Source organism: Myotis brandtii, unplaced genomic scaffold (genome assembly GCF_000412655.1).
Source record: "Myotis brandtii unplaced genomic scaffold, ASM41265v1 scaffold521, whole genome shotgun sequence".
Classification (NCBI taxonomy): domain Eukaryota; kingdom Metazoa; phylum Chordata; class Mammalia; order Chiroptera; family Vespertilionidae; genus Myotis; species Myotis brandtii.
The window spans coordinates 3,029,083-3,051,922 of NW_005369870.1; the positions used below are offsets into that span (position 1 = coordinate 3,029,083).

Below are 22,840 nucleotides of genomic sequence, written 5' to 3' on the forward strand. Positions count from 1 at the left end.
GTGTGCCCAGTGCAGGGTCTTGTCAGACCCCCCGGATCAGCCCCTGCTCCCCATTGAGGAAGCTGCAGCTAGTCACAGGGAGATCCTCAAAAGGCACATTGGGACCCTCACTAATAACCTTGAAAATGCTGAAACTGTATATAAAAAACAAGATGAAAATACTTGGGAACTAAAGAGAAAGATGGAAAAACGGAGGGAGGAATTGGACCGTGAATGTGAAGAAATTAAGAGTTTCTTTGAAGTAGAGCACGATAAAATTGATAAAGATCTACTTATGGAAGAGAATGATGCTGAAGAAAAACTAATTGAAAATGAAAGGCAAATTTCATACCATAGGTTCAGGCTAAGCAGTCTGTTAAGTCAAACAGAAGAGAAGTGTTTGCAGACAGATGAGGATTTACTCACAGGTATTGAAAGGATCCACAACAGCTATGGAAACCGAGAGACCCCAGCAGTGTTTTCATGTGAATTAGAGAAGGAGATTTTCACTCTCCCCCCACATTACTTGGGCCTGCATGAAATGATCGGCACCTTTCAGGTAGAGTTGACACTGGATCCTGAAACTGCCCATCCGGACCTCATTATGTCAAGTGATAGAAAAAGTGTGATCTATAGGAGACCAGATGGTCTTCCTAATCCCCAGGCACCTACTTCTTCCCCAGCTGTCCTGAGTTCTGAGGAAGTTGATGCTGGCAGGCATTTTTGGGCAGTAGAAATAATAGGCGCAGGTGAATGTTTCTTAGGTGTGTGTAAAGAATCCTTCGTCATAAATACTCCCATGTCACCATCGGCAAACAACGGATACTGGCAATATCAGCTCTTGACTCGGACATGTGGCGTCGTCCCTACAGGACAACGGAAGATTGGCATTTTTCTGGACTATGAGTTGGGAGAGATTTCATTTTATAATTTGAATAAGTGGTCATATATGTACGGAATCGCTGATAAATTTACAGAAAAACTTATTCCTTATTTCTCCATTGCATCTTCTTCAGAATCTCTTACAGTCGGTATCATCAGAGTCTAGTGATGACAATTTGGATGAAATTTTGTATGTACTTATTTCCTCCCGTGTTATTAAAAGGAAAACATAATAAAGATCCTGATTCCAAAAAAAAAAAAAGTAGCCAGCCCTCCCCCCCCACCAAAAAAAGAATATATACTGTATGAACTCTTTATATAAAACTCTTTAGAAAAGGCAAACTAATCTATGTAACAGAAAGCAAATTAGTTTTTGAGGGCTGGGGGGATCATCAGGAAAATTAAGAAACATGGGAGGTGATGGATATGCTCATTATCTCTAGTTTTATGATTATTTCATAGGTGTATATGTATATTAGAAGTTGTTAAATGATACACTTTAAGTGTAATTTATTGTATATCAATTATATATCAATAAAGCTGTTTTTTAACAAAAACTATCAATACAGATGCCCGTATTGTTGTTAGGCAAAAAACAAATGAAGTACTTAGGAAGAAAAGAAGGAATATTAAAGTTGAGATAAAATAGGAATAGGTTAAAGCTCAGATGTGTTGGGCTGCACCTGAGTGGATCTCGGGAATTTTCTGAGATGAGCTCATTCCAACAGCCAGAAGGTCAGGCCCACTCAAGAGGAGAGGAACCAGCATAGGTGGGACATTTGGGACAGGGCTTCCTCATTTGTTATGTTGTTAATCCCTTGCAATTCAAAGTATAATCTATGCATCACTCCCATCAACACCACCTATGAGTTCTTAGAAATGCACTCTTGGACCCACTTCAGACCTACTAAACAAGAGTCTGCATTTTAACAACATCCCAGGTGATTCACATCCACATTAAATGAGCAAAGCTGCTGACCCAAACTACACAAAAATTGAGAAGGTAGGTGTCACTTCCATCCACACAAATAAGGAGACTAGACTCAGAGAAGTAAGATACTTAACCACATTCACACTGAGTTGGGATTCAAACGCTGGTCTGATTCCCAAGGCCTCACAATTTCCACTAGATCATTTTCTGAGAAGAGGTACATAGAAGGAGTTTATTTGGGTGGGTTGGAGATCAAGATGAGGATTAAAAGCATATGAGAAGGTGAGGAGAAGTCAAGAACCGTAGTACTACCGTGTTTAAAGTATTTTTAATTTTTAATTGTAAACCTAACACACAAATGTATGCCCACTGTAAAAAGGCAAACAACTAGAGATCTACCGAGTGAAAGTGAAAATTCCCCTTGTGTGTCTCCTCCCCTCAGAAACCAGTGTTAAAGTTTGGTCCCTATCTCTCTTAGATCTTGTATTTAGTTTGGAAAGTGAGGAATTTTTAAATTACAACTATGAAGAATATTATTTGCCTTTGCAAAGTCAAGTTTACCTGTTAGTTAACTAGGCTAGCCACACAGAGCATTTTGAACACACTCATGTTTGAGAGGGAGGGTTATCATCAGCTCAACAGCTGAGAGGGTAGGAGTTTTCCCAAAGACTGAACTGACCAGGAGACTTGGTTCTCTCCCTTCTATTACTGTCCCCACTGAGTTGGGCCAGCCCCTGATGGTACTGCCATTGCTGGACTATCTCATAGACACTATGAACCAAATGAGTCAAACCACTCTTGCTTCACTGGCTGTTGCCCAGGTTAAAGAGGTAATGAGAATAACAAAAGGAGCCCTCTAATCCCCAGGGCAAAGGTTCCTCAAAGCTTTGGTTTATTACTTCTTAGCCTGGCCCTAACCTATCTGTCAAATCTCAGTGCTCATCACAATCACTCAGTCATTCAACAAACCTCTATTGAGCACCTTACTAGGTGCTGAACATTGAGCTGGTACTGGGGAAAATGCTTTCCTCAAGGAGTTGGTTTATAGCCCTATAAATAGATTATGGTACCAGGGAAGCCACTACCTCCACCTGGAAAAGTTAAAGAGCCTGCAGAGGACTTTGGTGCCAAGGGGATAAACATGGACTTTAGACCATGATACAGGGGCCAATGGAGATAGAGTTGTTGTATTTCTTTGTTGTTTGTCTTTTGGGCATTTTTTTTTTGATACTTTAAAAAGCTTGTCCACATAGCTTTATTTTTTCTAATTATAAATTTTATATTTGTTATGAAAGTTCAGACAATATAAATAAGAATAAAGATAAAAATTTAAATCACCTGTTATCCTACCACCCAAAGATAACCACTGTTAATGAATTAAATGTTTGTTCCCAGATTTTGCCTATTTATATGTAGATATAAGTCTAGATATATGTGTTTACAAATATGTAATCATTCTGCATATGTAGAGTATCCCCCCCCCAAAATGTATACACACACTTTGAATAATTATAAAGGCAGTGTTTATTAAAATACATTTCATTTTCAAAATTGAGCTATCAGCTTTTAAAGTATGTATACATTTTTTGCCAAAGTATGTATACATTTATACAGCTTTTAAAGTATATATATATAATTTTTTTACCAGCCTTTGTTTATTCTGGCCAAATTCATAGCTTGTTGCTTGCTCTGTTGTCTTCAGCAGCAGCACTTGCTGTGCTGTGAACGCTCAGAGGAAGGAGGCTGGAAACAAGCGCCCTTACTTGGATTACTAAGCCAGAGAGCCTCTTAAGTGCGTTACTTTGGATGTTGTCAAACACAGAGGTCGGTGTGTTAAAGGCAGTAAGCCTGACGGAACACCCTGGCTTGGGCCATGCTTGTAAACCAGCAGCCACAGATTTCAGCTCCAACGCGGACCCCTTTCCTCCAGGCCCAAATGGCCCTTTTAACTGCATGCCTAGTGCCTTGCCTTCATCGTTTTTCTTCGGTTTCACCGAAGGAAGGCAGCCTGGACCAATTCAGCAGCAACATGGAGTCGGAGTGAGAGAGGCAGTTCTGGAAGGACTTGAACCAGTGACTCAGAGTCCACGTATGAAAATGCTGAGTTCTGCTTTGGACGTGAAGATGCCCCGCCCCACTCTTTCTGGACTCAGCGAACCGGAGCTGCGAGGAGACTCCTGCAGAGCCGACAACACTGCGATCTGTCTCCCTCGTGATCCTCCACTTTCATTACCCACCTCTTTTTCAGCGTCTTGATATGGTCCCAGTTAGAGACTATTTTCTTGTAGAAATAGGTCCCTGTTCACCGTGCTCTTCTCCGTACGTCTCCGCATCTTCAACCGGCGCTCTGCCCGGCCACGGGGCTCCCAGCCCGGGCCCCTGGCTCCCCGCGGCGCCCGGACTCCTCGGTCCGCCTGCATCTGGCCGCCGCTGGCGGTGCTGACCGAGCAGGATACGCCCTCGTCAGTCCGCCAGGGACAGCCCAGCCGGGTGGCTGCTAGTGTGGGTGCAGGGCCCGGGGTGGAAGCCCTCCGCGGAGAGGGTGGGGCGCCCCCTCCCCCCGCATATATATATTTTTGCAAAAAGCATTTTTATTTACCTATATATCTTGGGCAATTTATTTCTATCGAGAGTCATATGGTTTTTTTCATGCTTTCATAGTATTCATTATATGAATATGCCATACTTTTTTAAAAAAAAACTGAAATCTGTATCGGGGACAGTTCCGGTTTTTCCCTATTGTAACATCCTGCACACTGTGAAACTGCCCGCCAGACTTAGTGCCAGGTTACATTCCACCATAGAATAACAGAGGGAACTTCTCTCCCAACACCCTGCCCCAAGAGGGATATTATCATGGAAAAATTGTATTTCCTTCTCTTGCTATGTAATTTTTAAAAAGGCAGTGAGGTTGAACAGTTTGTCACATGTTTCTCAGAATTTCCTGTTTGTGGTTCTGGCAGCCGAAGTCCCTAGTCACTAGAAACAGACACTGCCTGATGTAACAGAGAAGGAGCTTATCGAAGGATATTTGTTAAGCAAAATGTTATCAACTGCTAGGTGAAGGATGAACAGAGGTTAGTTTTATCGTTCTCTCAACTTTTTTTGTAGGATTGAAATTTTTCAAAATAAAGTGTTAGGAGGAAGAGAGTCCTGAAGGGACAGAGGCCGAGGAGGTGTAGAACAGAAAGCGACCGTCCTGCTGCGACCTGGAGATCCTCAGCCAGCTGGAAGGAGTGCACACAATGAGTGACAAGAGCCAGCTGGCTCCTGGTCTAGCCTCAGTCCTCCTCAACATATCCCTGATGGCCTCGCTGGAGATCAACTACCAGGGTTTAGATAGAGCAGGATAGGATGTTGATTTTTGTCTTGCCGCTCCAGGAAGTAACCCTCAACTTTTGAACAGAGTAAATCAGGAGTACCCATGGTAGAAACTGAAGTTGATGACTGTAATATTTATTGCCCTTTCTGAAAGGTGACTTTCTTCTCATTAATCCTGGGTAACATGGAGAAACAGGAGCAAGAATAGGAGGGAATATATTATAGGTACAGATGTGTTGGATATGAAACCAGAGATATCCTGGAACCATCATCAGCATCAAGTCAGGGTTAAACAAATGTAGTCATATCCAAATTCTGCTTAGAGTATTTGAAGCTCATGATTGAAATATACAATGAAGCTGCTTTTTAATATATTTCTGGTCCACAAACAATTTAGTGGTGATGTCAGCCATTTAAGTTTTAGGCTAAACCATTCATTTAAAGACTAGAGGCCCAGTGCATGCATTTGTGCATGGGTGGGGTCCAGTTGGCCCACACCAATCAAGTCAATTAGGCCAGGCTGGCTGGGGGAAGGGGCTGTGGGCAGTTGGTGGGCTGGCCCCGCCCCCTGGTCGAACTCTGGGTCAAACTCCCAGTCGAGGGGACAATTTGCATATTAGCCTTTTATTACATAGGACTAGAGGCCTGATGCACGAAATTCATGCAAGGGGCTCAGGCCTAGCAGCTTCAGCTGCCCCAGCCGGCCCTCGCAGGCCCTCGCAGCCTCAGCCAGCCCTTGCAGCCCCAGCTTTGTCTGGAAGGTCGTTCAGAAGGATGTCTGAACAGTCGTTCTGCTGTTCAGTCTAATTAGCATATTAGCTCTTTATTATATAGGGTAAGTAGAATAGAACTTAAAACTCCAAACTATTTAATGTTGAAGAAGAAGAAAAAAAGGCTGGCCTAGCCGGTAGCTCAGTGGTTGAGCATTAATCTATGAACCAGGAGGTCACAGTTCAATTCCTGATCAGGTCACATATCCAGGTTGTGGGTTTGATCCCCAGTGTGGGGCTTGCAGGAGGCAGCCAATCAATGATTCTCTCTCATCATTGATATTTATCTCTCTCCCTTACTCTCTGAAATAAATAAAACTATATTTTTTAAGTAGGCTGAAAATGAAATAAACAGTTATAGTCAAGATAATTAATAGTTTCTTCCAACTTGTTTTCAGGCAGTCTTACATGTGAAACAAATGTAATTCAAATGTGAAAGTAAAATCGCTTTTCGGCCTTTTGGCTAATATCAAGTGTAAATGTGAAAGTAAAGTCTTTACTTTTATCTGTTTAAGTAATCCTATTTATTCAAAAGCCAGAGAGCAGTAGCTGAAGAAATTATGTGAGCTGAAATGGAGAAGCTTGGTTTGTTGGGTAGGAGAAAGATAAGGGGCAGTGAAAATAAGAAACAGGAAGAAAGAAGGGATTTTGTTCGTAAAAAATGAACACATCCTGACATTTCTATGCTATGCTATAAGAAAAAGAAAGAAGGAAAAATAGAGAGACTGAAGACACAGAGTAGAGAAGCCCGACTTAAGTGGCCGGAGGGCACAGGATCCAGAAAAAGAGGCTGGACTAGAATGAGGTGAGGAGGCCTGGGCCTGCACGCATATAAATTTCCTCCAACTATAAATTAAAGTAGATCAGCCCACGTGGCCTCTATTTTCTCCATAATGTAAGAGCTGAGGTGATGGCTGAAAATAAAGAGATGGGAGTCATGCAGGGGACTTGAGGACAACGATTATGTTTTAGAGCGGTGATGTTTGAGGGAAGGAGAGGAAGCTGAACAAGGACAAAGAAAATAGTTTCACTTTCTTTAATGGCTGCAGATCTATTCCAGTTTCTTCTTGGGGTTGTATCATTAAATTATGTAATTTCTAGGAATGTGTCCATTTCCTGTAAGTTCAAATTTATTGGCAACAGAGATGGAGATGGTGTCCGTCAGGGCCCTGATAGGAAACAAATAGCACATCTGAGTCGGGTAGCTGAGGGGAATTTGGTGACAGGCACATTTACCAAAATGTGAGCAGGGTTCAGGGGAATTCATAAAGGAAAGTGAAGCACTGCTGGGGCTAGCAAGAGTGGGGAGCCTTTGCCACGCCTAGGCCTCAAGAGGCAAGAAGAAAGCAGATACAGATCTCAGAGAGAGTGGATATGATTCAGGAGAGGGCTGCCACCCTGGAGCCCAAGTGAAATAGATGTTGAAATTATCTGCCTACCAGGCAGCCTTCTCTGTCCTCAGGTTTTGGTAATGGCTTCATCCTCTGGCCCTTGACCTAAAGTGGTAACCGCCAACTATTATGAGTCCCAGGGTACTGTACTATTCCTTATAATGGTGCTATATTCTAGCTCTAACTGGTTTGGCTCAGTGAATAGAGCATCAGCCTGCAGACTCAAGGGTCCCAGGTTCGATTCCGGTCAAGGGCATGTACCTTGGTTGCGGTGCATCCCCAGTGGGGAGTGTGCAGGAGGCAGCTGATCGATGTTTCTCTCTCATTGATGTTTTTGACGTTCTATCCCTCTCCCTTCCTCTCTGTAAAAAAATCAATAAAATATATTTAAAAAAATAATGGTGCTATATTCTTTCTACACCTTTATAAATACCTCTTTATTAAATTCTACTCAAATTACCCAATTTGAGTGAACTGTCTACTTCCTGCAAAATCTCTGACTTATGTGTGTTTTTAAAGACCAATAAAATAGACAAACTGGAAAGAAGGAAAAAGAGGGGAAAATAAACATTGTTAGGAATGAAAAGGGGGACAAAGTACAGATTTAACCATGGATTTAAAAAATACCCTCATACTATGAACAACTTTATGCCAATAAATTTGAACTTATAAGAAATGGACACATTCCTAGAAATTATGTAATTTAATAGCACAACCCCAAGAAGAAACTGGAAACTGGAAAAGATCTGTAGCCATTAAAGAAACTGAAACTATGGATTAAAAATATCCCCATAAGAAATAAAAAGAAAGAAAAGAAAAGAAATATCCCCATACAAGTAGGACACTCCTTAGGTGTTTTATTCAGCAAACGTAAACATTTCTAATGTATTTTTTAAAATATTGTTTATTGATTTCAGAAAGGAAGGGAGAGGGAGAGAAAGATAGAAACATCAATGATGAGAGAATCATTGATTGGCTGCCTCCTGCACACACCACATGGGATGGAGCCTGCAACCTGGGCATGTGCCCTTGACTGGAATCAAATCTGGGACCAGTCAGTCCGAGGGCCGACACTCGATCCACTGAGCCAAACCGGCTAGGGCTCTAATGTATTTTTTATCCAACAATCCTGTTTACCTGTCTGTAGTTCTTATTCTTCTGGAAGCTCTAAGAGGCCCTGGGTGCATCTGCCTATGCATTGCTGTACCCCAAGTGTAGCACAGATTAAGTAGCACAGTTAATCTATGGCAGGAGATTAGGAAATGTAAGGGGCAGGTAGACACATATGACTTCAGGAAAAGGTAGGGGAGTTTCACAAAAGCCACTAGGCCCCAAGTGAAATTTCAAACAGCCAAGGCAAAGCTGTTATCTTGAAGACTAAACCCTATTTCACCTGCTAGGTACCATTGATACAACAAGTCCCTTCACAATAAAAATCAGCATGCAGCCCTAACCAGTTTGGCTCAGTGGATAGAGCGTCGGCCTGTGGACTGAAGGGTCGTGGGTTCGATTCTGGTCAAGGGCATGTACCTTGGTTGCAGGCACATCCCCAGGAAGGGGTGTGCAAGAGGCAGCTGATTGATTTTTCTCTCTCATTGATGTTTCTAACTCTCTATCCCTCTCCCTTCCTCTCTGTAAAAAATCAATAAAATATATTTTTTAAAAAAATTAACATGTAGAAAGTGGCTCTCTCTCTATAACAATAACTCACTTTGGAACACTGAACTTCTCCATTTGGCTCTTTTGTTAATAATACCAAAGTGAACTGTTAGGAAGTACATGAGAGCTGAATAACATTACCCAAAAGGCCTGAACCCAATTCCAATATTTGAAAAGTTTTTCAGTAACTTTCAAGCTCCTTAAAATGTCCTCCTATCCATATAGTTCTGACTTACAGCAAATATTTTGAAACAAATATTTTTATTTAAAGGCATCAAGAATCATAGTCCTGCCCTGGCCGGTGTGGCTCATTTGGTTGGAGCATGATCCCATGCACTGAAGGGTCCCGGGTTTGATTCCCAGTTAGGGCGCATACACAGGTTGTGGGTTCGATCCCTGGTCAGGGTGCATGTGGGAGGCAACCGATCGATGTTTCCCTCTCTCCCTCCCTCTCCTTTCCTTTCTCTTTAAAATCAATGAAAACATTTTAAAAGAGAAAAGAAAAAAGAATCGTAGTCCTATAACCAGCACGATAGGGCCCTAACTTCCCTTTTCGATGTAGAGAAATTAGCTTTTTTTTTTACTTTTATTCAGAAGTTCTACAAAGTCTTGTGTGGTTTTAGCTGAATACAGGATGTGGGCACAGACTCTGCATCACTTAGGAGTTAGATAATGTTCAGGTGGGTCTTGGGTTTTGTCTACTGGTAGTACTAATATGTGTTTTTGTTGTTACTGTTTTCTTTTTACTCCTCAGCTTCTGAACCAGTTTTCCATTAGAGCAGCCAAGAAGATGCAAGATTGTCTGTGTAATTCAAGCAAAAATGTTTTTATTTTGAAGATCTGGCTTCTAAATTCACAGGGGTCCCTCATCAGTCAGAGCTGGGTAGCAGTTCACGGGGACGAGGTAAAGGGCAAGCATCACCAGGTGGGCCGCTGGGATCCACAAGTGCCCTGAAGCGCTGAGAACTTGGTTGTTAGGTAATCTCCCCAGGATCCACCAATTTTGATGGAGCAAAACTACGCATTAAAGGAAACAAAACCTCACAAAGTTCCTATGAAGGGTGTGGGAAACAGGGATTCTTTTAAATATCTGCTCCCAAATATAAATCCCAATAAACTGAACTCAAACCTTGAATGGTTGAAACTGCAGTTTATTTCTCTTGCCCTTTCAAGAGTTTTCGTTACCATAAGATTATGTTCTCATTATTTCTATCAAGAGGCTCTGTTTGGGGGATGCTGGCCCTTTAACAAGAGAGTAGGGGAGGGTTTGGGACTCTTAAAGCCAGGGGCAGCAAGCCAGCACTGGCCCAGGCTGCCATGGCTAAAGTGAGCAGAAAGGACAGCAACAGTCAGGTGGTGGGTGTCAGCAGCAAGGCAGCTGTGGGGCCCCTCCGCACAGAGGGAGGCTGGTGGTGTTTGTGGGAGTGCTTTTCCAACTCCTAGCCCCGTCCCTACCTTCCAGGCCTTTGCTAGACAGCTGCCTAGAGCTGGGTTGATGAGGTCAGAGGTTGGGGGTTTCAGGCAGCCCCGCTCCTCAAGATCCTGGGCCAGTACTCCCCTGACAACCTTGCTGGGGGACAGCCAGGTTTTAGGGTGCCACGCCATCTTTACTGAGGAGGACGGTGCCTCTGGGTCTCTTCCCTGTCCCAGGTTTGCCTTCCAGAGGCTGACAGTGCTCTCTCACCAGCCGTGGAGGAAGTCCGCCAGCCTGCAAAGATGACACGTCTTGAAGGTATCACTAAGGGAGCCATAGTATTTGGATAGAAAGCCTGGGGGTGCGGAGACTTACTGTTCTGGTTCGGTGGATGGGCATGGGCTTGCTTGTCCAGAGTCATTGGGAATGATTCCAGACTCGTCTACTTGTTAGCTATATCATGCTGGGTGACTGAAATCACTTTTCTGGGACCCCCTTTCTCACCTTCATAGTGAAATGATCAACAACAGGCTTGTATGATGGTTGTGAGAGATGAATGGACATATACATGGAACGTCTCTGGCACACAGTAGGGTTAAATTTGCAGTGAGTCAGGACAGCTGGGAATTGGTTGATTAAAGAAGCGTAGAAAGGGCTGTTAGGTGGAGGAGGGCAGGTGGAGAAGCCTGTGGTGATGACTAATGAGGCAATTAAAGAGGGGATGTAGAAAGTCAGGTGTCTGGCACCTGCCAGGTTCCGTTTGCTCTAGTCGGGGACAGGTAGGGGTCCTCTGGGGTATGGAGGCTGAGCTGAACCTTAGAACAGGAGGTGTTGTTTGAAAGTAGTGCTGAAGACGGCTCATGGACAGAAGTGCTACTGAGAAGCACTCTCTAGACCAGACTCCTCACACCTGCCTCCCCCCCCCCTACCCCCGCTTACTTCTTCAGGCCCCCACTCAAACCAAGGCCCAGACAAGTCCTGTGGCCCTGTGGCTCCTGAGGAGGAGCTGGTGTCTGCCTCCCAACTGGAGGAGGAGGAAGAAAATGAGGAGGAAGAGGAGGATCTGGATCCAGATCTAGCCCCGGACCTGGAGGAGGGAGTAGATGAAGAGGAGGAAGAGCTCGTGGACCCAGCTATCCTCAGTGCTGTCACTAACACCCAGGTACCATGGCAGGAGAGGCTGGAGGGACGGTTGCCCGAAGTGTTTGTGGCTCACAGACCGTGGTTAACATTCCTCTCCTCTTCTCCCCTTTCTAAGATAGGTCCTGGGTTAATACTTTCCATTTCAGGCTTGAACCTGAGTAGGGACTCTCTTTTTCCTTCTCTTTCCTCCTGTCATCCACTTAATTTCTGATGCTATCTTCATCTTAGAATCCAGATCCTAACCCTGGCCAGTGTGGATCAGTTGGTAGGGCATCGTACTGTGCATGAAAGGTCAGGGTACATGCCCGGGTTTCGGGCTGGATCCCTTGTAAGGGGAGTATAGGAGGCAGCTGATCGATGTTTCACTTCACATTGATGTTTCTGTCTCTCTCCCTCTCCCACCCTTTCCCTTCCTCTCTAAAAATTAATAATGGGGGGGGGGGCGGGGGGGGTCCTATCAGGGCTAGGCACCAACCATAGGTGCTGGCCCTGCTCCTGTGCTGAAGACGGGTCATCTTTGACCCTGGGCTCCTGTGTCTCAGCAGTCCATTCCTGATATTTATTTACTCCCTTGGATTCTCACAACCAGTGGAGAGAGACAAGGATTCCCATATAGAATGAAGGGACTCAGATCCTCCTTCAACCTACTCCTGAGATACCGGTCTTGCTTCCCCTTAGGAAAGAACAGGGGCCCTGGCCCAGTTGACTTTGACTATGAGGGAGGGCCAGGCTGCCTTTGTCCTGGGTATTGGAAATGGTGGCTACCCTCTATGGCAGTGGTTCTCAACCTTCTGGCCCTTTAAATACAGTTCCTCATGTTGTGACCCAACCATAAAACTATTTTCGTTGCTACTTCATAACTGTAATGTTGCTACTGTTATGAATCATAATGTAAATATCTGATATGCAGGATGGTCTTAGGCGACGCCTGTGAAAGGGTCATTCGACCTCCAAAGTGGTCGCGACCCACAGGTTGAGAACCGCTGCTCTATGGACACCATAGATAAACTTAGAAGACACCACAGAGGCTCATTTGAGTCTGGCTTTCCTTCCCTCCCATTCCAGAGAGGTCTTCCAAGCTCTCCTGGAATCAAGGCCTCTGGTGTGCTGGGGATGTCACCTGCCTCCTTGCACTTTCTATGGCAGGTGAGTCGCTCCAGTCTTCATAGTGTGAGAAAGTGACTGGGTGCTGAGAAGGAGCAAGCCGAGTGTCCTTTATTTCCATTGTTTAGTCTGCTCTTGGCCTTGATTGGAGATGAAGCACCCAAAGTGAGAAGTAGGCATGGGAGCTGGGAGACACTGATCATGCAGGGAAGCTTGGTTAGTGACAGATGGAACTGGGACAACTGGCCATTTACAAGAAAAAGGACAAACTAGATTCCTACTTCCACTTCCCTGCATTTCAGCACATAAGCAGCACTGACATCATGCAGGGAAGCTTAGTGACAGATGGAACTGGGACAACTGGCCATTTACAAGAAAAAGGACAAACTAGATTCCTACTTCCACTTCCCTGCATTTCAGCACATAAGCAGCACTGAGCTTAGGACTAGAAAGAGCACTTGCCCTTCAATTAACGGCACAATGAGAACGTGGTCTGGGATGGAAGAAATGCAGGAAATACTGCAGGGAGAAGAGAAGGAAACTGCGGTTCTGAGGTGAGTCAGAAAAGAGACAGCTAAGCATGGCCCCAGTGGCTGAAGGGACAAGACTATCACAGAGAGGAGAGGAAGAGGTGTTGGCTGACCAGACAGGAGGAAAAGCACAGGCCCCCACATTGTCAGGGACTGGAGAGCTGCTCCCTAGGAGGTGAAACCCTGTTGGAAACAAAGACAGGATCCACAGTCTGGTGCCCTCACAGTTGGCTTGAAGTTCCCCCCACGACAGCAAAATGTCCAGGGAGGGTCTTGAGAGAAAAGGCAGGTGAGAATGCAGAGGCAGGAAAGGCACTTGGCAGCAAGAGCAGCATTCTGTTTCTGGAGATGCCTCTTTAATTCCTCTTAGACCCTGGACTACTTGTCGCCAGTTCCTTTCCGGCCTACACTTCCCAGTGCCGGCTCTCCAGTGCGGCACTTTGGACCTCGACTGCTCCCACCAGACCCATATGTCTTCTGCAGCCCACCAACCTCATGGTCTCCTAGGTTCAGGTACTGGTTCTGGGTGCCAGACACCCCAGCACCCACAACAGTCTGAGTTCTCCAGAGGTCCCTGGCTGAGGAGGGGCGGGGGACACTACCAGCTACCACAGAAATATACTTATAGAAACTTAATAAGGAAAGTCTGCGGTAGAGTCCCTCAGAGATGAGGAAATGGAGGCTCAGGGAGACTAAAATAACTTACTTCAGGGTTAACTGACATAGCAGAACAGAGATCAGGACTAGAACTCTAGACAACCAGGCTCAATGGTTTTCTACTGTGTTGAGATTTCCTGCAGCCAAATTGCAGAAAAGTCTATCTTGGAGGAGAATGTGAGCGAGGATTGTGATGTTTCATGTGGCTGACTCTGGGGAGGCCCAGAAAGAGTTCCCTTAGATGTCCAGCTGGGGTTACCAGAGGCTAAATGAGTGGAGGGGGCAGGGAGCTGAGACCCTGCCTTCAGCCAGCCCAAGTTTCTTTCTAAGCCTTCCCAGTCATCTGACCCAGCTCCACCCTCAACACCAACGGATCTTGCAGCTGCAGAAGCACAGTCGAACACCAAGGTAAAACCTAGACCAGGAGCGGGGTTGAAAGCTCATCTTCGTGCTGGGTTTTTCCCCCAAGTCCCTGCACAATTAAGACTCCTATAGTGCTGCCCACCTCTGCACCTTCTCCCATCCTTACCAGACAGCTCCACTCCCTTGGGAAGTTCACTGTGGCAGGGTGGGTGGGTCTGAAGGGATGCTCCTCCTGGCTTAAAGGCCCCCAGCCAAGAAGCCCTGGTCTCGGCAGTCAGACGCCTATGCTAACCTCATGACCCGCAAAGAGAAGGACTGGGTGATAAAAGTGCAGATGGTTCAGCTGCAGAGTGAGAAGCCCTGCCTGGATGACTATTACTACCAGGTGAGCCCCGTGTGCTCTTCCCAGCTTTTAACCTTGGGGTGGAAAGGCCCTGGACTCCACGGGCCCTCTCAGGTTCTCTCTTCAGCTCATAGGGGCCATATTTCTAAAGTTGACATTCCAACCCCATTCACCTCTCTGTTCTCCTACATTCAGCCAAATGGGGTTGTGTACAATTTCCCAAATACACTCTGAGATTTTGTCTCTATCCTTTGCCAATAATTTCCCCTATTCAGCCTGAGAATATAGACTTTTCCACCTTTGTACACTTTTGTGAGTCTTTATAAATGTCATTATAAACATTCATCTACTTAACTTTATTATTTTAGATAAAAAATACAAGGATCTTAGAAATAGTAGGATTCGATTTGTTGAATTGAACAAATGATGGCAGACATTTTGACTCACCTCTTCCTGTTTCCTATCTACCCCCTGTTATGGGACACATCTTTGTTTATGGGTTTTGGGGTTGTCAAAGCTTTGTTTCACTTTTCTCCTCAACCTCCATGAGCCCTCTACCGAAGTTCCCACTTTTATCTCCTTCCTATTTAGTTTCTTTTTTTCTTTCTACCCTGCTTCAAAAATCCCCTCTTTCTGTCAAGATCACTGAAAGTGAAATTGTTTTATATTCTGGCCTTTTTTTTTTCATATATTTTATTGATTTTTTTACAGAGAGGAAGGGAGAGGGATAGAGAGTTAGAAACATCAATGAGAGATAAACATCGATCAGCTGCCTCCTGCACACTCCCCACTGGGGATGTGCCCGCAACCAAGGTACATGCATGCCCTTGACTGGAATCGAACCTGGGACCCTTGAGTCCGCAGGCCAATGCTCTATCCACTGAGCCAAACCAGTTAGGGATTCTGGCCTTTTTTGTTCTCCTAAATAGAGGAGCTTTATTCAAATCCTTGTTTGTCTCGCAGTCAGTGGCTTTATTTCAGCTTGGGATTTTATATATTTCTTTAAGAGAATATCAGAGCTGCTGAGAAAATCCTCAGAAGTATAAAATTGGCCAATTGACAATAGTGCTATCTCTGTACTTCAAGCTACTGGTGGTCTCCATGCCACCAGATAAAGTGACTTTGGAAAGCACAGGCAGAATCACAAAATCAAAACGGGGAGGTGGAGGATATATGATGTGTAGTGTATAACTTGGGAACAAGGAATGCAGGAAGGTTGCCGATGCTGGGACAGGTTTGCTTCCTGGCTCTACACTTCTCTCTCTGCCTCTGCCTTTCTATCAGACCTGGAAGTGGTACCTGGCTCTTTTTTTTTTTTTTTTTTTTGGTGAGAGAGAGAGAGAGAGAGAGAGAGAGAGAGAGAGACAAGGGAGAGAGATAAAAACATCAATTGGCTGCCTCTTGCATGCCCCCTACTGGGGATTGAGCTTGCAACCTGGGCATGTGCCCTGACCTAGAATTGATCCCGTGACCTCTTGGTTCATGGGTCAACACTCAGCCACTGAGCCACCCGGCTGGCCCAGTACCTTGCTCTTGAAGTCCTTAGTATGAGGATCCCATGAATGGTAGCATGAGACCTAGGGTGTTTAAGGTACTTTAGAATGATTGCAAATATGGCTTAAGGTGCCAGGAACATTTCTGGAATAGATGCTATAGGAAAAGGTGCGTTAAGACGTTGCACTTGAGAACCTTACTTCTAAATTCAGAACATGAGTACTGTATACATTTTTACATTCCATGGGCTCTCAGAAATATTATCAGAAACTAGAGAAGAAGGAGGCAGATGAAGAGCTGCTTGGACAAAGGAGCAAGGTGGAGTCCCTCAAGCTGGTCACACCTTACATTCAGAAGGCAGAGGCTTACGAGTCAGGTAGGCCCAGGGCTGACCTGCTGGGTTGGGCTGACCATCTGGGTGGACAGAGGGTAGAAAGGAGAGGGAAATATGCCTGTCTTGACTCCTTTCCTGCAGTGGTTCGATTCGAGGGTTCCCTGGGCCAGGTGGCCATGTCAACGTGTTTTAGCCCTCGCAGAGCTATTGATGCTGTACCCCATGGAACTCCAGAACCGGTAGGAATGTTATCTTCCCAGAACCCTTCTTTTCTCCTCCCTGTTTTGGAGAAGAGTCTTAAGCATCATCATGCTTGAGTTCAGACTGTGACCTAAGAGAGGGAGAAGTGTGATCAGACTTTGTGTTAGCCTTTCCAGCTCAATGTTTAGCTCCCCTGAGGCCTGGGTTGCTGCTGTGGAGGTGTGGCTGATGGCTGGGGACTCTTTCTTCTAGGAGATAGGAGCTGCAAGCAGCCAGAGGCTTCGGGTGTTGTCCTGGATTGAGAAGGTGAGATCAGCTCCTAGAGATGAGTTCCTAACTACTCCTTGAAAATGGGATCTGGCTCAAATTGACCTCTTCTTCCTCTTTTCCCACCCTCAAATTCCCAGATGTTTCTTCAGTTACTAGAGATAGAGGAGGGCCAGAAGAATGGGCCTCCACAGTCCTGCTACTCTGAGCAGCAGAGAAACCAGGTTGAGAAGCTCTTCCAGGCCTTAAAGACCCAGGAGCAGGATAACCTGGAGTGAGCGCGGGAGGTCATCCCTCCGCCCAGGAAGGGGAGGATCAGCAAATTTGCTTTAGCTGCTCCTTTCTGGCATGTAGCCCTCTCCATTACGTACAGCCCCGAAAATACTCTATCTCACTCGTAGGGAGGCAGCAGATGGCTTCCTGCAGGTGCTCTCTGTGAGGAAGGGGAAAGCCCTAGTAGCCCGGCTGCTCCCCTTCCTGCCCCGGGATCTAGCTGTCAGCCTTCTTCTGGCTATCATCCACCATCTGCCACTCCTGGTCAAGAGGGATGCAGCTGATCAGGTACTGTGGCACCAAGTGGAGAAGAGGATGATTTCATGGATGAGATAGGGATCTTTTCTCCTCTTCCAGTTCCCACCCCCAGAGATGCCAGAGAAGGCTGGGCAGTGAGGGGTGTCGACCCTGCCACCTCAGGTGAGGGAGTTACAGAGTAAACTATAGGAACAGCTGATCATCTTTAGGTGTAATGAGCACAAGAAAATATACAGGTGTGAGTGTGCTGTGGAGGGTGAGAAAATAAGGACTCCCTGACAAGTATTGAGCCCTGTATCTACTTTTCTTAGGGAAGACATCCTAGAACAAGTAGGTATTGAAGGACCAGTGTTGGTGATGGAGAGGCATTAGTGGTGATAGGTCTGGTAAATAACCTGCCCAGGTAGGTGATCAAGGCAGGTCAGCAAGAAAAGGGGTGGAAGGCAAGGTGGGAGGAGGTGAAGTTGTGAAGTCTGAGAGAGGCACTCACTGACCTTCCTGTAGGTCCTACAAATGTTATTCAAGCCTCTGGGCAAATATATCAGACACTTGACCTTCCAAGAACTCCTCCAAGGACTTCAGGGATTAATGCTGCTTCCACCTGGCTCCTCAGAGCGGCCAGTCACTGTGGTGCTTCAGAATCAGGTAATATATCTGGGAGGCTTTTGTCTTTCCATAGATCAGTGGTTCTCAACCTTCCTAATGCCGTGACCCTTAAATACAGTTCCTCATGTTGTGGTGACCCCCAATTTCATTGTTACAAATTGAACATAATTAAAGCATAGTGATTAATCACAAAACGATATGTAATTATATATGTGTTTTCTGATGGTCTTAGGCGACCCCTGTGAAAGGGTCATTCAACCCCCAAAGGGGTCCCGACCCACAGGCTGAGAACCGCTGCCATAGATGGTCTCCAGGCTGTTATCACTGGCAAGGAATAAATGAGGGAATGTTCTCATCTCTGCAGTCTCTTCCTCTCTTCCGTTTATCCTTTCCAGTGCTTATCAACTTCTAGTGAGCATTAGGATCACCTTGGGCCCACTGCCTGAGTCATTGAGTAGACCCACACTGCTTTCCTAACAAGCTCTCTGGTGATGGTGCTGCTGTAGACCTCTAGAGCAGAAGTCACCAAAGTTTTAATAGAAATAAATTCTGACCCATATCACCTATGTGTGTATTTATAAGTAGTTTATATGTAACACTATACTAATATTAGGCACGTAATAAATACACAAGTAGAACATTTTAAAAGATGAGACTCTAGATATGAAGTTCTGATATCTTCTAATATGCCAGTGGATTGTTTTATGAACCTCTCTCTGAAGATCTTTCCTAAAACAGTGCTTCTTAAAGTGGGGTCAGCAGACTACCTGCATCAGATGCCCAGGTCCATTCCTAATTTACAGACTCGGGGGGCAGAACTCATGAGTGTGCATTTAGTACACTCCCCTGAAGAATCTTTAGGGTAGTTCAGAGCAGTGAAAGGTCTGAGAGTTCTTTGGCCAGCCAGTGTAAAATCTGACAGTTGTATGGGTGTTGGACTCCATTTGTGCACGTAAACTTGTCCTTTTAGTTGGGAAGACAGAGCCAGGTAAGCACCGGATGCCTCGGATGAATTCATTTCCCCTGGGTACTTTATCACTTGCAGTTTGGAATATCTTTGCTCTACACCCTGCTGAGTCATGGGGCACAGCTGGTATCCCTGGATCCATCCCTGGAGGAACCCAGCAGTGACCATACAGCTTGGTAAGATCATAATGACCTGTACATATTATTTCAGTACATCTGGGATGTATAGGCTGGGCCAGATGAGATATTTCCAGAGCAGTGTATTCAAACATCAGGGAAGAAGTTGGCCAAAGGGAAAATTCCCAGAGTTGTAGCTGCTCTGCCTTTTCCCCTCCTTATAGTCCCCTAGAGTTTATTTTCCATGGGAGGCAGTGTAACATAGTAATTAAGGGGACAAGCTTTAGCATCAAACAGATCTACGTTTGAATTTTGCCTCCATTACTTATTAGCACTCTAAGTTTTGGGAATGTTACTTAACCTTTTCTTAGTCTGTTTCTTCATTTGCAAACTAGGGATCTTGGGATGGCAGTACTAGCCCCTTAGAGTTCTTAAGATTAAGAAAAATGATGTGTAAAGCATTAAGCTGTGCCCTGGCATATGTCAAATGTGCAAATGTTCTCCCTTATTTGCTACATGCATAGAGGGTGATGGTGGTGTTAAAGGGTAATAAGGATCTTGGCTTTGGGTCTGTTTCCTGCATAAATACAAATACTTTGATGTATTTCCTCCTCTCTGATCTCCAGGACAGACATAGTGATTTTGATCGCCTGGGAAATAGCTCAGATGCCTACAGCCTCTTTGGCTGAACCCCTAGCCTTCCCCACCAACCTCCTTCCCCTGTTCTGTCGCCACGTGGACAAACAATTGATACAGCAGCTAGAGGCTACAATGCAGTAAGTTATGGCAGAAACAAGGTCATTGCCCCTTGTTAAAGCCCAATCTAGGGTCTATCATTTACTTCTCTATTTCTTTTAAACCAAGAGCATGGACAATAGCTTGCTTTTATTATTTTTTTTAACATATTTTTATTGATTTCAAAGAGCAAGGGAGAGGGAGATAGAAACATCAATGATGAGAGAGAATCATTGATCAGCTGCCTCCTGCACATCCCACACTGGGGATCGAGCCCATAACCAGGGCATGTGCCCTGACAAGAAATGGAACTGTGACCTCCTGGTTCACAGGTTGACTCTCAACCACTGAGCCATGCCAGTTGGGCGAGAATAGCTTGTTTTCAGAAGTAGTTCCAGACACTGGCATTTACTGAGTAAAGAGTCTACCTCAAGTTAGGACCTTATGGTATCTTCAAATAAACCGCTGAATTGATTCCCAGGTGCCTTGGTCACTTATGCCAAGCTATTTGAGGGCAAGACTTAATTTGAGAAACTGAATCATTAATTCAAGAAATATTTGAGGGACAAAACTATTCAAAAACATAAACACGAACAACACGGAGGCCATCTCTTTCCTCAGAATTTACCATCTGCTGGAGTCATATGTTAATTAAATCACCTAATACTTTAGAAAATGTAATTGCTTGCAGTTAACATCTGTTCCCTTTGTAGGCTTGCCTGGATCTACTGATCTCATTGTTCTGGAATACGGCCATGTGGGGAAAGTTTAATTATCAGACACTAGCTGTGTGAGCTATGTCTACAGGGATCCAAGAGTCTGAAGACATTTCTTATGCCTTAATACATTGGAGGACCCTACCCAAAACATTTTCTTAGCTGTCTTCAAAAACCTGAGTGATGTGCCTAAAAAGGCATGGCATAATAAGGTATAATTAAAGAGATAATGATGTGTTGAAACTTGTTTGTAAGAGAAAGTACCCCTAGATGAGCTATGATTGTTGAATATACATATACACATCTCTTTGGGGATCTGAAATGTTTGGTTTAACTTGACAAACAAGGTTATCAGCAAAGACTGGAGTGCCTTTATGAACCAGGCACCGTTTTAGGCGTCAGGGTACCAGTGGTAAGCAAGAAAAAGTCCCTGCTCTTCTGAAACTCGCATTGTTTGGACAGGGACTAACCCCAAACATCAGGTGGTGATAAAAACCACGGTGAAAACAAAACTGGCTGATGAGTGACTGGAGTGGAAGCTCTGTCAATAGAGGTTATATTTAAGTTGGAATGAAAAGTATTTCATGTAGAGGCACTACTGAGCACAAAGCCCCCAAAGTGAGAATGAATTTGGTGTATTTCAGGAAAAGACTGAAGTACACAGATAAGTGGGGAGGGTGATGAGGCTGGAAAGAGGGAGGCAGGGTGTAAGATCTGTAAGCCATGATTTTTAAAAATTTGGATTTTTAACTGCGATGAAGTCAGAATTTTAAACAGGAAGGTAATGTGACATGATTTCACTTTTAGAAGACCACTCTAAAAATGTTACCAAACATTGTTAGTGGTGTTACCAAAGTTGAAAAGAAAGGACGTTAAGAAGGGAGTGAGGCCCTAACCGGTTTGGCTCAGCAGATAGAGCGTGGGCCTGCGGACTGAAGGGTCCCAGGTTCCATTCCGGTCAAGGGCATGTACCTGGGTTGCGGGCACATCCCCAGTAGGGGGCGTGCAAGAGGCAGCTGAATCGATGTTTCTCTCTCATCGATTTTTTTAAAGAAGGGAGTGAGGAATGATAGGTTGGTTGTGGCAGTCTAGAGATCATTCATTTTGAGGGAGAGTTTTGGTGGAGATGGCAGCCTGATCAGAGGGTTGAGGTGAGGTGAGGGAGCTTTTCTGACCACAAGATGAGTCAACTTGGAATTTTCTAAAAGGGAAACAGAAATTTGACAGAAGGTAGCCGTTGGTGTAGGATAAAGGAAGTCATTTTCTTTTTAAAAGAATGACATATGTTTTGGAACAGAAAGAGTTTGTCCACCCAGCACTAGCAAAGCCAAATACTAAACACTGAGAATTGCAGTAGAGAAATATTGGCTATTTTATTGACGAATGGCCTTATCGAGGAGAATGGGAAGCTAATGCTTAAAAGCTGGAAATCCTTGATGGCCTGTAGGTTACAGATCATATAGGCCAACTGATTGGTCGGAGGTGAGAGAAGGGTAATGAATCATTTCTTCAGGTCTTGAGGACAGCTCTGAAGTCTTTTCAGACTCCCTCTGGTCTCATGGAAAGTAGCCAGGGGGTTGCTCCACCATAGGACTCAAAAACTGAAACATAATTTAGGTCAAGATGTTACCTTTCGTTTGCCAGAGGTCTGGTCGGTGTGACTATGGGTCAGGTGGGGGCTACGATCTTCTGATTCAGAGGTTGCTGATTATTCAGGAAGAAAGGCTGGGCCTAAGGGGTGTACTTATAGATAGAAAGAGAGAGATTATTTCTAGAGCCAAGACTTAATACTAAATTTAACCAAAGTCACAAGGAACCACCAGTTTCGCATATTAGAGCATGTCTGCATGATAATGAAGTCACCCCAATAAAGAGGGAGGAAGCAATGCAGGAGAAAAAGAATTTTGTACACACCAAGCCCTAGAACTAGAGGAGGATTCGAGTCAAAGCAAAAGGAGGAGCTAAGCTTCGGTAGCCCCGTGAGCCCACCTGATGGTGGGTGAGAAAGGCACTGCGATTAGGGGGGCCCTTTTCCAAAATGCCTTTTCCACACCGCTCCTCACCCCTCGGCTCCTCTCTGCCCACGACCTTGGATCACACTTCCCTGCGGAGAGCAAAGGGCAACGCCACCCCTTACCCCGTGCATTTCAACATTCGGGTCAACTCAGGACGGGCCAGTCCACACTGCTAAGGACTGCTTGCACCACCCCAGAGCTGTAAACAAAATAAGAAAAGCCATGAGAAGGGGCAGGGACTTCCAAGGTGGCGGCTAGATTAAGGCGGCAATGGATAACGCCACAGAGCGAGCCAGCTGTTGCAGCCTGCGGCCGGTATGGAGCGGCCCGAGGCCAGCGCAGGTGCAGGTCCGCGGGCGCCGCAGGTGCGG

At 45.1% G+C, this 22,840-nt stretch overlaps 3 protein-coding genes and 1 long non-coding RNA gene across 5 annotated transcripts in view; 3 read left to right on the forward strand and 1 right to left on the reverse strand.

The window, feature by feature from the left end:
• Positions 1 to 1,027, forward strand: part of LOC102243787 (tripartite motif-containing protein 60-like) — a 1,875-nt gene extending 848 nt beyond the window's left edge. The window contains exon 2 of the mRNA XM_014548730.1: positions 11 to 1,027. Within this exon, the coding sequence (XP_014404216.1) occupies positions 11 to 1,027 (1,017 nt within the window). The remainder of the gene's footprint in view (positions 1 to 10) is intronic.
• Positions 1,028 to 3,665: 2,638 nt separating this feature from the next.
• On the forward strand, positions 3,666 to 20,849 carry PATL2 (protein associated with topoisomerase II homolog 2 (yeast)). The gene is made up of 18 exons (XM_005877578.2): positions 3,666 to 3,832; positions 4,081 to 4,294; positions 9,688 to 9,837; positions 10,584 to 10,665; positions 11,295 to 11,509; positions 12,556 to 12,636; positions 13,495 to 13,637; positions 14,121 to 14,189; positions 14,388 to 14,529; positions 16,237 to 16,357; positions 16,457 to 16,554; positions 16,769 to 16,822; positions 16,924 to 17,057; positions 17,185 to 17,344; positions 17,819 to 17,959; positions 18,966 to 19,063; positions 19,630 to 19,779; positions 20,452 to 20,849. The coding sequence occupies exons 1-18, from the start codon at positions 3,666 to 3,668 to the stop codon at positions 20,468 to 20,470; spliced, it is 2,238 nt and encodes a 745-aa protein (XP_005877640.2). The 3' UTR covers positions 20,471 to 20,849.
• Positions 20,850 to 21,808: 959 nt separating this feature from the next.
• On the reverse strand, positions 21,809 to 22,539 carry LOC106728029. The gene is made up of 2 exons (XR_001364259.1): positions 22,444 to 22,539; positions 21,809 to 22,055 (listed from the first exon to the last, which is right to left on the reverse strand). It is a non-coding gene; the product is annotated as an uncharacterized LOC106728029 (long non-coding RNA).
• A 177-nt stretch (positions 22,540 to 22,716) lies between these two features.
• Positions 22,717 to 22,840, forward strand: part of SPG11 (spastic paraplegia 11 (autosomal recessive)) — an 86,332-nt gene continuing 86,208 nt past the window's right edge. For both annotated transcript variants that reach the window (XR_001364258.1, XM_005877529.2), the window contains exon 1: positions 22,717 to 22,834. Coding sequence is in view for 1 of the 2 variants with exons in the window: in XM_005877529.2 (XP_005877591.1) it covers positions 22,740 to 22,834 (95 nt within the window). In the remaining variant the exon portion in view is untranslated. The remainder of the gene's footprint in view (positions 22,835 to 22,840) is intronic.

Excerpts from the sequence above, each read along its gene's own strand:
- PATL2 (XM_005877578.2), top strand. The coding sequence starts at position 3,666 with ATGCTTGTAAACCAGCAGCCACAGATTTCAGCTCCAACGCGGACCCCT. Across the intron at positions 9,838-10,583 it reads TAGCAGTTCACGGGGACGAG|GTTTGCCTTCCAGAGGCTGA; the intron begins GTAAAGGGCAAG and ends TCCCTGTCCCAG. Across the intron at positions 17,345-17,818 it reads AGAGGGATGCAGCTGATCAG|GTCCTACAAATGTTATTCAA; the intron begins GTACTGTGGCAC and ends ACCTTCCTGTAG.